At 35.7% G+C, this 16,100-nt stretch overlaps 1 protein-coding gene across 4 annotated transcripts in view; it reads right to left on the bottom strand.

The window, feature by feature from the left end:
• MCTP1 (multiple C2 and transmembrane domain containing 1) overlaps positions 1-16,100 on the bottom strand; it is a 123,880-nt gene that overhangs the window by 80,294 nt on the left and 27,486 nt on the right. For all 4 annotated transcript variants that reach the window (XM_039342518.1, XM_039342517.1, XM_039342519.1 and 1 more), the window contains exons 2-5: positions 11,991-12,105; positions 8,351-8,493; positions 7,883-7,962; positions 6,802-6,910 (exon numbers count right to left, since the gene is read on the bottom strand). In XM_039342518.1, coding sequence (XP_039198452.1) covers positions 6,802-6,910; positions 7,883-7,962; positions 8,351-8,493; positions 11,991-12,105 — 447 coding nt within the window. The remainder of the gene's footprint in view (positions 1-6,801; positions 6,911-7,882; positions 7,963-8,350; positions 8,494-11,990; positions 12,106-16,100) is intronic.

A 16,100-nucleotide genomic window follows, 5' to 3' on the forward strand; every position in this document is an offset into this window, starting at 1 on the left:
GTTGTTAGCAGATCAAGCTGCAACTAACTTGTTGTTTATGAAACAAAATACATTTTGTAATGCCAATAAGCCAGGGAGGTGGTTGGCTTATCAATTAAGAAAGAAACAGAGACAGAGAATAATAGAGAAAATAAACTACAAGGGTAAAATAGTTTCTCAGAAGGAATGGATTAAGAAATCCTTTTTGGACTATTACCAAAAGTTATATAAATCTACTAATGTGCAGATATTAGATATAAATAAATATTTAAGTGAGGTTAATTTCCCTAGACTGACAGAGGATCAGAAACATGAAATTAATGGGATAATTACTAAGGAGGAAATTGCGTCAGCAATTCAACAATTGAAATCAGGGAAAGCACCGGGTACGGATGGGTTAACAGCTGTTTATTATAAAGCTTTAATGGAGGAGATGATCCAACCATTAGGTGATCTTTTTAATGGTATTTTACAGGGTTCAGAGATCCCTCCTTCATGGCGTAGTGCCTTTATATCATTGATTCCAAAGGAGGATCAAGATCTTACTTTACCAAAGAATTATAGGCCCATATCTCTTTTAAATGTGGATTATAAGATATTTGTTAAAATTTTGGTAAACAGGTTTATGAGGGTTGTGCCTTATCTTGTGCATAAAGATCAATCTGGGTTTATAACTGGAAGGTATATGAAAAATAATGTTAGACAAATCATTAATGTATTAGAATATTTAGATAAGAACAACCAAGTCTCTGCAGGGCTGATATTTTTAGATGCCGAAAAAGCATTTGATCAATTGAATTGGCATTTCATGTTAAGAGTAATGGAAGAGATGAATTTTGGTGAAAATATATTACAAGCCCTTACGGTAATATATCAAAAACAAACGGCGCAACTTATTTTTAATGGAGGTTTGTCAGAGGTTTTTACAATAGAGAAAGGTACTAGGCAGGGGTGTCCATTATCACCACTGTTGTTTGTTTTAACATTGGAAATATTGTTGATTAAAATTCGAGAGTCGCAGGAAATTAAAGGAATAGAAGTTAACCAAAAAGAATATAAGTTAAGAGCCTTTGCGGATGACTTGGTTGTTACTTTGTCGCAACCTGTTCATTCTGCAGTAAAACTATTACAGTTGATTCATTATTATGGTTTGGTCTCGGGTTTCAAGATTAATGTTAATAAGACTAAAATTCTACCTAAAAATATGACTAGTCAGGAGAAGCAGACCTTGGCTATCTCGACGGGTTTTGAAATTGTTAATAAGGTAAAATATTTGGGGGTGATGTTATCTGTTTCTAATGCAAAATTATTTAAAAATAATTATGAAAAGTTGTGGGTTAGGGTACAGAATGATTTGAAGAATTGGGAGAAGTTGCAATTATCCCTCATGGGAAGAATTGCAGTGATAAAAATGAATATTCTACCCAAGTTTCTTTTTTTGTTTCAGATGCTACCAATTTTGAAGAATGAGATTAATTTAAGTGAATGGCAGAAAGGCCTTAATAAATTTATCTGGGCAGGGAAAAAGCCAAGGGTTAAGTTTAAAATTATGCAAGACTTTCGTGAGAGGGGTGGACTCAAGGTACCGAATTTGAAATTATATTATGATGCGGTGGTTTTAACACTAATTAGTGATTGGGTAAATTTGACAAATCCTGAGATACTCCATCTAGAGGGATGGGATTTACTTTTTGGATGGCATGCCTATTTAATATTTAATAAAAAGATCGACTGGGTTTTTAAATCTCATATTTTAAGAATTTCTTTACTTAGGACTTGGAGAAAATATTATAAAAGTGATTTTAAAGTACCATTATGGGCTATATCTTGGCATGCGATAGAAGGAATAAAAAGAGGGGCTAAAATGGACATGGTGTCTTATAGACAGTTACTTAGGTGGGATGGACAAAACTGGCAGTTAAAATCACGGGAAGAGTTAACACAAGAAAATATTATTTACTCTTGGTTCCAATACAGGCAACTAGCAGATAGATGGAAGGTGGATTGTAAGGTGGGTTTTCTTAGAGAAGATGAAAATTTTACTAAGCAAGTGAAGGATCAAAGACAAACCCACATTAAGAGAATTTATGGGGTTTTAGTTGAATTGGATTCAGAAACGGAACTAATTAAAGATTGTATGATCAGATGGGCGCAGAATTTTGGTGAGCCAGTTCCATTGGACACCTGGGAAACTATTTGGGTTAGAAATGTCAAATTTACACAAGCACAGAATTTAAGGGAGAATTTCTATAAAATGTTTTATAGATGGCACCTTGATCCACAAAAAATGTCTTTTATGTACCCTGACCTACAACCTAAATGTTGGAGATGTGGGTGTATGGATGCTACTTATTACCATATTTGGTGGTCATGCAGAGAGATAAAAGCATTTTGGATTAAGATATGGTGGAATATCCAGAGAATTTTTAAAAGGAGGGTAAAATTTACTCCGCAATTATTTTTGTTGGGTATAGTTATTGATTGTGACACAAAGGAGGTTATATTGATGTTAAATTTGATTACAGCCGCGAGGCTGTTAGTTGGACAATATTGGAAGAAGGAATCTTTGCCTACATTGCAGGAATGGTTTTTTAAAGTGTCTAACTTGGCGGAAATGGCAAAGATTTCGGCTTTTTTAAAGCAACAAACGCAAGAGAAATTTCTTGCTGTTTGGGATAAATGGATAAAATTTAAAATGGATATTAAAAAATATTATATAGCTTTTTCTTAATTTTTATTTATATATATATATATATATATATATATATATATATATATATTAAAATATAATTTTTCTAATTGTTTTTTTAATTAAGCCTATATTCTGCTCTGGGAAGCTCGGGGGGGAAGGGCGGGTGCTTGGGGGAGGTTGGGGAAGGGAGGGTTTCTTGTGTAATGTTTAGTTTTTTCTTTGTATATGTTTTTTGTCTTTGTATTGTTTTGTTTTTTTCCTTTTTTGTAAAATTTATAAAACTTTTAATAAAAAAAAAAAAGAAAAGGTACATGAAGCCTCTTGCATTAAAATTTGGAAGAGCAAGGGTTTCTTTAAACATTAAATTAAATTAAAATTAAAGCAGAACAAGGTAAAGAGAAGTGAGAATTCTAGAAACATCGACCAGCTGTGAGAATGAATGTACTATACGTATTCACTGCAGAAATTGAAACAAACTGAAGAGATTCAAGAAGAGTTGCATGTAGCCATCCAAGCTATGAAGATTTTGCACCAATAAATTCTGTAAATTCTAGAAGATTGCATGTTCTCATGATATATGTGAATCATGGAGAGCACATGAAGAATCTTATGCCCCCAAATATAGAAAAGTTTTAAATTATTTTTAATTGTTAAAATAAATTAAAAACATTTTGAAAGCATGTTACGTCTCTTAAACTATGAGACTTATAGTACTGCTGGTATAGAGCAAACAAAAAATAGTTTTTTTCAGCTCCTCCATTAGCCAAATGGAATGTTTCTGCTGTCCTTTTTAGCACTCATTAAAACTCCATCATTAACAATTCCTAATTCCTAATCTAACACATCAACAATCCCATTCCATACCCTTTAATTGAAAGTCTTACTCGTTTGCTTTTATGACCAGAGACATACCCATAAAAAACATTATCTGTAATATGTTCTTGATATTTCAATTTTCCAAAATACTTCAACATGTATTTATTAGGATGGATTTGAAGTTAATCCATTTGAAGTTTCATTAATTAATGAACACTTACACTTAAATAAATTTTAATCAATGTGTTTCTATGAATATATACAGAGCATATTAATTTTAATTAACCCTTTTTCAATGAAAGCTACTTTTAATCCAACAATAAATTAGCATTTAACCATTCTATCATATTATGCATCATAATATGGTCTACATAAAGATTCTTTATGTCCCAGGCAACCATGTATTGGCTACTAGGCATTTTACATTATATGAGATGCATATTATTAAAGCATATACTATACATGAAATGCCTTTCCATTCCACAAATTTTTAAAGCACTACAAACTCACAATGTAATTCAATATTTTTATCCTATCTCTGATACTTTTCAAGTTACCATTACAGTATGACTGGATAGTTGGTGTAAGGTAATTCAAATAAAATTTGTTTTGACAATGTGTCATATAGGATAAATATCTGATGAAAATGCTTCCATACTGTAACTTTTTAATTCCAAATTACTGTAACAAAAAAAGTTGACTAATTTGAAAAGCATAATTATATGAAGTCTACAGTGGTAGATATCTACTAATTATATCACAGATAAGAAAGGATGACATTTGATAACCATCTTTTCTTTTCTAAAATTCTAAATGTTGATAAAACAAAGGAGACCATTGTAGATTTTAGAAAGAACTGGCATAGTCATATTCCACTCAGTATCAAGAATGCAGCTGTAGAGGTGGTCAACAGTATTAAGTATCTAGGGCAGGACTTTTCAACCTTTTCACCCATTGTACCACTTTTAGGATATGGCAATATCCAAGTACCACCAGTCGCCTAACAAGGGGTCAAAAACTTGATGACCAAAAAAAAAGAGTGATAAAGTACAGGTAGTCCTCAACTTACAACAGTTCGCTTAATGACTGTTCAAAGTTACAATGGCACTGAAAAAAGTGCCCCCCAAGCCACAGCCAAGCAACACACCTGCCTGCCCACCCAGTGGCACTCTTCCTCCTGTCTGAGGTTTCCATTGTTGTGAGCATTTTTGTTGAGGATTGGCAGCGGGGATAGGGTGCGGGGTGTTTGGTTTTTATTCCTCCCCCCCCCGTCTGCTGGATGGTTGCAGCAGGTTTTGGTCACTTCACATGTCCTTGGGACACTGTGACCATCATAAATATGAATCAGTTGCCAAGCATCTGAATGTAAATCACAAGACCCTGGAGATGCTGCAACATTCCAGCTGATCGGCGCTTCTTCTGGGCTCAGCAGAAGTGCCAGGATCAGCGCCGAGCTCCAGCTGGAGCCTGGTGCTGATCCTGACACTTCCACTGAGCCCTGACAGCCCTGCAGCTCAGGCTTGTGCAGTGCTGCCACTGGTTCAGCTCATTCCCCTCCCCCGCTACCACTTTTCTAGGATGTTCGCGTACCACCGGTTGAAAAGCCCTGATCTAGGAGGTGCAGATAACTAACAATCTGAATTGGTCTCTCCACACATCTTCCTTAGTGAAGAGTGCAAACCAGTGTCTGCATTTCCTGCATCGGATGAGGAGAGCACATCTTCTGTCCTGGCCACTTTTTATAGAGGCACGATTGAGAGCATTTTAACAAACTGCATCACTGTTTGGTTTGGGAGCAGCAGTGCCTCAGATAGAAAGTCCATACAGAGAATGATGAGAGTCGAGAAGATCATAGGAAGCTTGCTTCCTGGTATTCAGGATGCTGCTTATAAGTCCTATGTGCTTAGAGCTCAAAGCATTATTAGAGACCCCACACACCCACTTTACGGTCTATTTCTGTTGCTCCCCTCTGGGAGGAGTTTCAAAGTATTGCTAGCAGGACTACCCGATTCTGTAATAGCTTTGTCCCTATGCCATCCGTCTGATAAACTCACAAGATTCGTTTTTCTTGCCATGCACCTGTATACATAACCCAAACTAGACTGTTGTTTATCTGTGTCATATAATATATGTGGGCATATGCATAATTATATATATATGTATGTATGTATTTTTGTCATATTTATGTAGTGATGACCCTTTGAGAGCTGTATGCAATGAATTTGCCAATTAGTGTACATTCAAAGTGATAATAAAGTTATTATTCTATATTCTATTCACAATTGTGAGAGTGATACAATGGTACAGAAGTTAGGATACTGAATTATGATTAGGATGACCCAGACTCCACATTCAAGTACATAGCCTCAGTAGGTGGCTTGGAGCTACTCATTATCTCTCATCCTAATTAATCCTGTACCTTTATGATTGTGGGAGTGGAACAGAATAGTAGACAGAATTGCCTTGAATCTAGATGAGGGGCTGCTGCTTAGTATTTCATGATTCATTAGAAAAAACTGTGAGTGAAGCAGAGTAGAAATCTGATTCCATTTAAATGTAACTCAGTTACATATTTAATTTCCCCTATTTCTGTTATATTACAGATTTTAATTCGGTAATAACTTTTGGAAATTTTTCTGGGCAGTGCCTCAGACTTTTGTTAGTTCTCTCTCCTGGAGAAGTAATAAAAATATTAAATAATATTAACTAGGAAAAGAATAGTTGGACTCATATTTTCAAACAATGTTTTTCTGACATACCAGTTTAAAGGTACTTACTTACGAATACTTGAACAAGGAAAATTTGGTGTTATTTTTTTTTTATTCCAAGCATGAGATTAGGTTGCTATCAATTCTTAATAAAGCAATTATTGCTTATGGCCTCTTTTTTTTGGAATGTTACAGTACATTCAAAAAATGGTGAGGCATTTCATTCTTTTTCTCAAATTGTTCAGTATTTGTTTCTTTAATGGCAAGTTTCATTGTAAGTTGACATTGAAGCAAAATCCTAAATTTGACTTGGACAAATTTGACAAAATTGACAAAATTTGTATGAAATACATTCTATATTAAGTATATATTCTGTTCTATCAACATCTCATTACAATTATGTTGTAGTCAAATCCATCACAAAAGCTCATCACTAGTTGTAAATGTTTAGAATGTAGATGTGTGGTGTTCAAATGCATATATTTATATACACAGAAAAAAAATACTCTTTTTTAATTATCTTCTCTGACAGATACAAGTTGAGACATTTATAGGCCAGTTAGAAACTTAGACATTTTGCTTATATGACATTTAGCACAGACTTACCCCTTCCCTCTGCTGCTCTTTTGGGGTCAGCAACACGTTTAACAATATAGTCCCAAGATCTTGGTCTGGATAATGTGAGTCCTTCAGACTCAATATAACATCAACAGACCTAGAAAAACAGGTCAATAGAAAAATGAAAACACTAAAATCATGCTTCTACAGACTGCCTACCTCAGGACAAAGAGTTTAAGAACTCATGAGTTATGTTTTGCTTTCTATCACCTTCATCAAATAAACAATGAGGAATGTAAAGCAAGAACCAAGTCCAGGGATTTTTGTAAACTTATGGATAAGGCTCTTAATATATACCAAGGACTGTCTGACATCTTAAAATGACAGGAACACAATGTTCACATTATCCTGGATAAGAAACTTTGTTCTGTACAAACTTTTAATAAAAACTTGGATATGTTTTCATATTTAGTAAAAGCAATGTAAATATTACAGGTAGTTGTTGAGTTACAATGGCAACTGGGACCAGAATTTATGTCACTGATGCGGTCACAAAGCACGACATTATGTGACTCATTGCTTAACAATGGCAATCCCAGCAATTCTGTTAATTGAATTCTACTGGTCATTAGCCAAGGACCCAACATGATCAAAGCCATTCCCAGCTTGGTCCTTCCCAGCCCCAAGCCTTGTTGTTCCAAGCTAAGGGACTACCTCCACTTCAACTCCCCACAATCGCCTGTTTCCTCTATCTCTGTCAGTGTTCATGTAGAAAATATCTGGGGCCATTTGGACAAGAATATGATGGACATATACCATCACAAATATGGAGACCCCACTATAGCTGATCATCTAAGTTCAAACATTATACCCTTCCAGTTTGAAATGCTTCCAAAGTAGTTTAAAAGATATAAAACAGAAAGAAAAGTAGATAAGGAGGGAAAGGTAGGACAAGGCTTCCTACTTCTCTTTTCATAAATTTGTGATAATTCAACTCTAGTACATTTATTTTAACTAGTATTGGTAGTATAGCATTCAACTTCTTTTTTCTTTCTTTCTCTGTATCCCTAGTCACATTGAAATAGAAAGAAATACATCATGAAATTCAATGAGTTTCATAAAATGATACCTATTTTGTTCTAGGGAATTCAGGTCCAAAAAAGCTGACCCCATAAAATCATCTTGAAGTCCAAAATCATAATCAAAAACCTAAGATGAACAAATAACACTTTTATTAATAAAAACAGATTTAATAAACTTAACAACTCAATGTTTACACAAATAGATACATGAGGCATGCAATTATTAGATGATACTGCAAACTAACTGGTCGCAAAGTTCATGTACTCATTTTTATAAAATACACGTGTAAAGTTCTATTTTACTATTTCTTTTTCTGGCTTGGATAATTTCCCAAACAATAATCAAAGTTATGAAGACTTTATTTTGTTGTGTGCTGGAATATTTTGATGAATATTACAATTTTAATAAGGATGTTGTACTGTGTCCTTTAACAATATTTCTGTTAAGATTAAGCTCTGAGATTTGTAAGATGTCCTATTATTGCTATTTTTAAGGAGAACTGGATGTGACTTACCTTTATATACAGTTGTTCTCTTAAGTGTTCAATAAAAACGGAAGTTCTTTCCTCCCAAACTGGATTAAGATTCTTACTGATTGTTTTACTTCTAAAGATTTCTTTTCCACCAAGTTTAAACTTGACATATGGATCACTTGTTCCTGAAGCAAAAGTTAAGGTTATATATGAAAACTAGATGTTCTTGGGAGCTCATAAATTTAAAATATAACAAAAATAAGCAGCTAGTTTTCCCTTTTTAGATGACTGGAGTAACAAATGTTTTTAAAAGATTAAAATAAGAGTGAGATTGGATGAATTCTATACATTTATTTTATTTGAAACTCAAGATTTCGTAATTCTAATGTTGGTTGTTACCATATGTATATTATTTATTTATTATTTTTCCTTGCTTTGTTATATATGTAGGTTCTATATATGGTAGATCATGAAACTATATCATTGCTTTTATATAGTTTCTTTAAAATTAGCACTTAAAAATACTCCTGACAAAGAGAATAAAGTAAGACCTCATATATTAATTCTTAAAGCAAAATATGCAATTCCTAGAATAAAAAATCTATTGTTTTGTATTAAATAGTTTTTCATGGTTGTAAAGATGACATTCAGAAGAGTTTTTATTTCTATTTTACTTTAAAGTAAGTACTGCATGCATAATACATACTACTGTGAATAAGAGCAACATGGAATGCATTTTCATTTATTCAAAATCATTCCATAAATACAATTTATATATTTGTAATATTTCATCAGGCAATGACAAGGCAAAATTATCTTCCAGTGTATAATCAGGTTAAGTAAAAACAAAGTCAACACTGGAAATACCTTTATTAACCTCTTTCTCAATAACTAAAAAGATTGTAAACATTATGCAACAGAAACAAACAAATATTTGAGATAAATTCCAGATCAAATAATAAAAAAACATGGAAGCAGTAGTTTAATATTTGAATTTGTTCTACATTGAATTTAAAACTGTGTGTTTATTCACCATCTGTTAAATTATCCCGTGATCTCTGAATAACTTTACATGAAAAGTATCTCAATACACTCTTTGAAATATTGTCAGAATTTATCATAGAATTTAAATAGCCAATTACAACATTTAATCCTGCAATAAAATGTGCACATGAGCAAAAGTGTATAGACATATATTTGAATGCATAATTTAGAAGGCAAATGAAATTTAGAAACAAAATTACACTGATGTGATTTAATCAATATTTACTATTAAATGTATCATGCCATGTAAATATAAAGCTGAATAAGTTTGTCCATAACAAATATAACCTGTGTTTAACATATTTCATTCATTTCCATTTTAATTAAAAACACAAATATGCCAAGTCTGAGTAAACAATGTTTCAAGCAAAGTTGTCTGAGTAAACAATGTTTCAAGCAGATTTCTAATATTTATTGAAATATTTAAGGCTTTTTTATCCTATATTCTAATATGACAATTATTACTTTATTTAAAAATTGATATTTTAAGTATTTTTTAGTCTCGCTATTTAAAAAAGGCTGAAAGCAATTATAACAGCAAAGTCCTTGCTGAGCACATGGTGGCAGTATGACAGCAAAAATCTTTCTTTTGAGGCTCAGTTACAAACCTACACAAATCATGGGTTTATAAAACACAATCCTATAGTCAATATTAGACCTAGTCCTGTTAACTGCTGTCCATAAATCATGGATTAAACACATTAGCAAGAATTATTCAGCATAAGCTGAAATATACCATGGTTGATGTATTTACATATTGCTGGAAGAATAAAATTTGATCTTAAGAATGAAGGAGGAATGTTAAGAATAAAATTTGATCTTAAGAATGAAGGAGGAAGGTTAAGACGAGTGAGAGAATTTGAAATCCTTGTGCAAATCAAGGATAATTGGTTAGGTTGCACACAGGTAATCCTTCACTTACCACCACAATATTATTTACAACAATATTATTTATTGTATGTGTTGTGTGTCAAATCAATGAATAAGATAAATAATGGGAATAATTATTGTTCTGTAAGAACCCTGAAGCATTATAAGCAGCACCAACTATTTTTTCTTCAGCTTTGCCTACACCATTTGTATACTTCCACTGATGGCATAGTTACTGAACTTTATCTTCAATACATAGGAATCAAATGCTCTGCCACCTTACGTACCAATTTCTATGAAATACAGAAAAGAAATAAACAAATAACAGGTCAATTATTTTGAGAAACTATTTAGACTACATCACTTCTGTCCAAGGTATTTATATGACCACTATCTTGCTGTATTCTGTTGAAATAATTTTTAGATAAAGTTTTTGAAACAACAAATCTACATTTTGTATAGAGTTAAAATATTCACTAGTTTGTAACCTTACTTTCAGTTTTAAAATGGTCTTTATAGCATTTTGTTGTAGAATTCATTCTTCAAGAGAAATCATATTACTGATTATTAACCTTGCTTAATGAAAACATATTGCTATAATTTTCTTAATTTCTTCTATTAATAATTCTAAGTTTGTATATATAGTACTCAATGTAATACATGGAATCATTTATGATTCTCAGAACTATCATTCTGACAATGTTACTGAGCAAAATTTTAGCTTCTTCATCATTATATGTCCTGATCTTCTCCGACAACCAATTCACAAGACTACAGATTGAAACAACAAATTTTATTCATTAGAAATGGGTGAATTAGAGTGCTGATTCATAATTTAATCATAATTTATCACATAACTTGCAGAATAATTTTGCTTAAATGACTTATTTATTATTACATATATAATCTGACTTTTCATTTGTATAAACTCTCAATGACATCCAGAAACTTCAAAAGAACACAAGAATGCTAATTATGAGTCTCTACACATTTTACGATTCATATTCCAGTTTTTCAATTATAACAGCCAGCCAAATGCTGCCTAAAAATTCTTCTCATATTTTGTCTCTTTGATTCTATTCTTCCCATATTCATTTGAAGACTCACAGTATTACCAATAACAATTGGTATTAAACTGACAAAGCAGAGCACACAGTGATCTAAAACGAAATGATTGCTTCAGTGGTAAACTATCCTGTTTCTAATCTCCATTTATCACAAATCTGACCTATATTCAACTATCGAAATATAACATATTCCAACACAATAGATACCAACACATCATCAAAAGTGTGTATGCATCTAGTCGCAAAACAATTACTTGAACATATTCAACAATTAACTGGCAGACAGTACTGATTCTTCTGCCCTTTAGCTGGGATTACAGTCCAGTTACCAACGCATGGTTCCGAATCTAGGACCAAGCCAGAGAGTGAATATGTATTCTTTTGCTCATGTTTTTAAAAATATGTCTTTACATTCTGGGGCCAGAAAAAAAGGTCTGAGGGAAAAAAGTTCATTGCCTTCTAAAACTTGAAAAACCCAGATATAAGAGAAATATGTTTGATACAAATTTACTATCTGTTCTAGCCATCTATTTTATAAGTTGCTAAACAATATTTTAAAACCAACAAAATCCTTATGTTAAGGGGAAAGTTATCATTACAAAATATATAAAGTAATGTAATAGCAGTATTACTATTTATCAAACTCATCTCAGTCTTTAGGAAACTAGCTATATTAGAACATTTTGGAGGCATACTCTTACCTCTTCGATCACGAGCTGCTAAGTTAGTACCTCGTCTTAATGTAATATCCAATTGGTACATTCCTGGTTCAGCAGGTGGTAATTCTACATTACTTGTCACAGCAAGACCAAATCTCTAAAAAGCATAAAGAAAATATTAAAACATCCTTACAACAGTTTTAGTATTTTCTCAATTACCTTGTTTGGAAACTGTTCTGGCCCATATAGCTCTATGGCCCATATAGCTCTATGGCCCAGCTCTATGTTGGAAGGTCTGGCAGTTATTGGGTTAAATGCTAGGTATGTGGATGGGTCAGTGGGAGGAGTTCCAAAGGTCTTTGGGAGACTTCCTGGACACAAGCCACATGGGAATCTCTTTGTCTGTAACAAGCATGGGCCATGGAGGTCATACAATAGCCTCAGTCATTATAAAGATGGTGTGAAGAGCAATAACATTTTCTTACCTAAAGAAGGGATCTAAAAGATGAACAAAGATGTATTTCCAGCAACAACAATCACAATGTGAACGCAAGTAATCTTTCTCATTAAAATATATTTTGTTTATTATAAGATCGTTTCTTTTGAGTTAACTATCTGACAGGATTTAAAAGAGATCACTTTAAGTTTGTGTCAGAATAGTAAGAAAATGTTTTCATAATTTGTGCCATCTTTTGAAAGCAAATAGTAAATTGGCAAAGTTTAATTCTCCCCTCAAAGCTGCAACAGTTTGAAGAAAGAGAATCAAATTGGTTAGCCTTTTCTCTGCATAAACCTTCAAGGAAGAAGATTCTCTTGATGCTTGTAAAAGCCTGCAAAACAAAGCCAGCGTGTCTGTGTAAAAGACAGCTTTTAAGGAGTGATTCAGAAGTTTTGTTATGCTAATTCGCTTGCTAGCTAACCTTCAAAGTGAAAAGTGCCTTGTATCTGATTCAAAATTACTTTGGACCTATTCTCAAATTAATGTTTATAGCCGGGAGAAACAAAAACAAAATCTACACTTTGTTTCTTGCATGAAAAGTTTGAATTTTAACACCAAAAGGAGCTTGGGCTTTTCCCCCTCCCCTCTTTGCCAGTGAATCACGCAGCCTGAAACAAAGAACTGTTTAATGACTGCCTCTAAAGTTCAGACAAAAGCAAGGTTTATTGCCTTTCAATAAACTCATCTGTTGCCATAGTGACAGCCCTAGGTATGCTCGGAATTTCAGCCAATGTTATAAGGAGGAATCATCGCAGAAGCACCCCCTGGTGGTCATGCAATTTTTTTTTCTAGCTGAGTCACAACAGCCACAATTAATTCAGCACACAACAGAGCAAATCTGTTAGTTAAAGTGCAAGCTACTTAAAGTTATCCCAAGCTACCAACACCCCCAGAGGGCACAGAGTGATCTTATCAGAAGCATTCACTCACTCACCCAAGCTGAGCACTAAGCTGTTCCAGCTTGAGAGAACGTAGGCAGAAGAAATCAAAGCCAAGTCTCTTCGCTCATTATCACAGCTGATGACCCGGAGTTCCAGCCTGCAACTGACCAGGTGGGAGTTTGTACCTCTACATTCTCTCAGTGGCTCACTAGCAGTAACGTGGTAATAGGAAGAATTTGGCTAGCCTTTTCAACACCCCCTAGAGGGCACAGAGTGAACTTACCAAAAGTACTCACTCACTCACTCAAGCTGAAGGCTAAGCTGTTCCAGCTTGAGAGACAGGAAGCAAGAGCCAATTGCCTTCGCTTATTATCACAGCTGATGACCCGGAGTTCCAGCCTGCAACTGACCAGGTGGGAGTTTGTACCTCTATATTCTCTCAGTGGCTCACTAGCAGTAACGTGGTAATAGGAAGAATTTGGATAGCCTTTCTCCAGACGCCCCTAGTGGTTAAAGGAAACTCTACACGCAAGCCTTTAACCGCACCCAGAGAAGCCCCTCTAGTGGACAAAGGGTGAACCTCGAAGCCAGAGCACCCTGGTAGCTGACCCACAGCAAGTGACCCCTAGTGGTGAAGGGGTGAACTGCACTGAAGTACCCACAAACACAGGAGAACGCACCCAGTGGCATCTCCACCCACAGACAGCACCTCAGAAGCTGATCTACAAGTAGCGACCCCTAGTGGTCAAAGAGAGAAGTTCTTCAAATTCTCTTCAAAATAGCTGAGAAGGACACTGAACCTATCCTAGCCATAGCTGAGCATCCTACTGGTCTAGCAGAAGGGGTTCAACCTATCAGCCTAGTTGAGATACATCAACCAGCCCACAGACACCATGCATTTACATTCTGATGGAGAAATGGCACACCATCCACAGGCGCCATGAAAGAAGCTGGGAGAGATTATACAAACTCTACCACGAACAGAAGGAGAAACTCTCCCCAGAACGGGTACACGCAGTGGAAGGAGATAAGGAAGATGCCTATGTGCAATGGATGGACTCTGAACAGCAACTCAAGGACATTCAAGAACAATTAAGAGACTCAAGAATCGATAGCAAGATGCACAACCTCAAAGCACTAAACAAGGAATGCAAGAAGTTTCTAGAGAGCTCACAGGGTTCCCCACAGCCCAAGCCTCGCCAGAAAAGCAGACTGGTCGACAGAGCCGAGTCCAAAGTCTCCCGCTATTCACATACACCGTCCCAACAACCGCATATCACAGGCGCCTCCCGCCTTTCAAAGGCATCTTCCTGTCATAGCCGAACCTCCCGAATCTCACAAATCGAACAAATGCTCATAGATGCTAAAGATGCTGAAGCTGTCTTTCACATGGCACAAGAGGAGAGGCAGAGAAGGAAGGAGTTGGCAGCCATAGAACTTGAGGAAGCTGAAATAGAGGCCAAGCTACAAGCCGAAGCAGCCTAAATGGAAGCCAAACGAAAGGCTATAGCAGCCAAAATGAAGGCCAAAAGAAAGGACGCCCAAGAAGAACTTGAACTTACTCAATGCCTAAGAGTTATGGCAGACAAAATAGCTAGAGCGGAAGGCCTTCAGAGAATACTCCAGCACACCACTTTCTTGCCAGACAGGCAACAACTGGAAAATGAAGAGCGTCGTAGCTGCGTACAGACCTACGTGGACAACCAAAGTGAATTCCAGAATGCACAGGTGAAAGCATCTCAGCCAGCCACAAGCCCCCCAAGACCGAGTAGACAAACAGAGGAATCTCAACGACCTGATTCGCTGGTCAACCACAGAGTTGATGACACGACACCTAGGTCACGAGATCCTCCTGTCGTTGCTGCCACATTGAACCTGATGGCAACAACTGCACAGTGGGGAGTGCCACAAGATCTTTCCACCGTTATTACCCCATTGAACCCCATAAAACCACACCTACAACACTGCACGCTTGTGACAACCAAACCTGTTTTGGTAGCAACAGTGTTTCAACCGTGCCTAGAACAACACTGCATGCTTGTGACAACCAAACCTGTTTTGGTAGCAACAGTGTTCCAACCGCATCTAGAGCATTGCACGTTTGTAACAACCAAACCTGTTTTGGAAGCAACCATGTTCCAGACAAGCAAGACTTACTACAATTTAGCTTTGTCCATAAAGGACAAACAAGACAAACAACGCCCCCAAGACTGGGAGTCATGGAGCATACTCCCAAAATGTCTCCAAAGCATGCAAGTGCAGCGCATGTATGTCTCCAGCTCACCGGCCCCAGTGCAGAAGAAAGAGTTGTACGCTTCCTTAGATGTGCCTACGAAGGTGTCTGCAGCCTTAAGATACGTCTCACTCTACAGCGGGGAGAGCCACACTTACGTTATCTTGTTTGCAACCATAAGATGCATCAGAGTCTACAGCGGGGAGTGCTGCAGTCTCAGTGTCTTCTTAGGAAAAGCGAGACTAACAATACAAGAAGGCCACACCGTACCAAGGTTACAGCTATTGGCTGTAAAGCTGACCAACTTGACAGCAAAGACGTTGTGCCTTGAACTACAGTCCACCACCTTCTACGCAGACAGCAAGGTGATGTCAAGCTACATCTGCAAACAAAGTGGACACTTCTACGTCCATGTAAGCAACAGAGAGAAAAGGATTGAAACATCCTTAAGCCCTGAACAATGGCAACATGTGCCAACAAATAAGAACTTTGTCAACCAAGTAAAGTGGCCCAACCTTGCCACACAGATAACAGAACTG

This window comes from Crotalus tigris, unplaced genomic scaffold (assembly GCF_016545835.1).
Source record: "Crotalus tigris isolate CLP2741 ecotype Arizona unplaced genomic scaffold, ASM1654583v1 scf7180000017794.702064, whole genome shotgun sequence".
Taxonomy (NCBI): domain Eukaryota; kingdom Metazoa; phylum Chordata; class Lepidosauria; order Squamata; family Viperidae; genus Crotalus; species Crotalus tigris.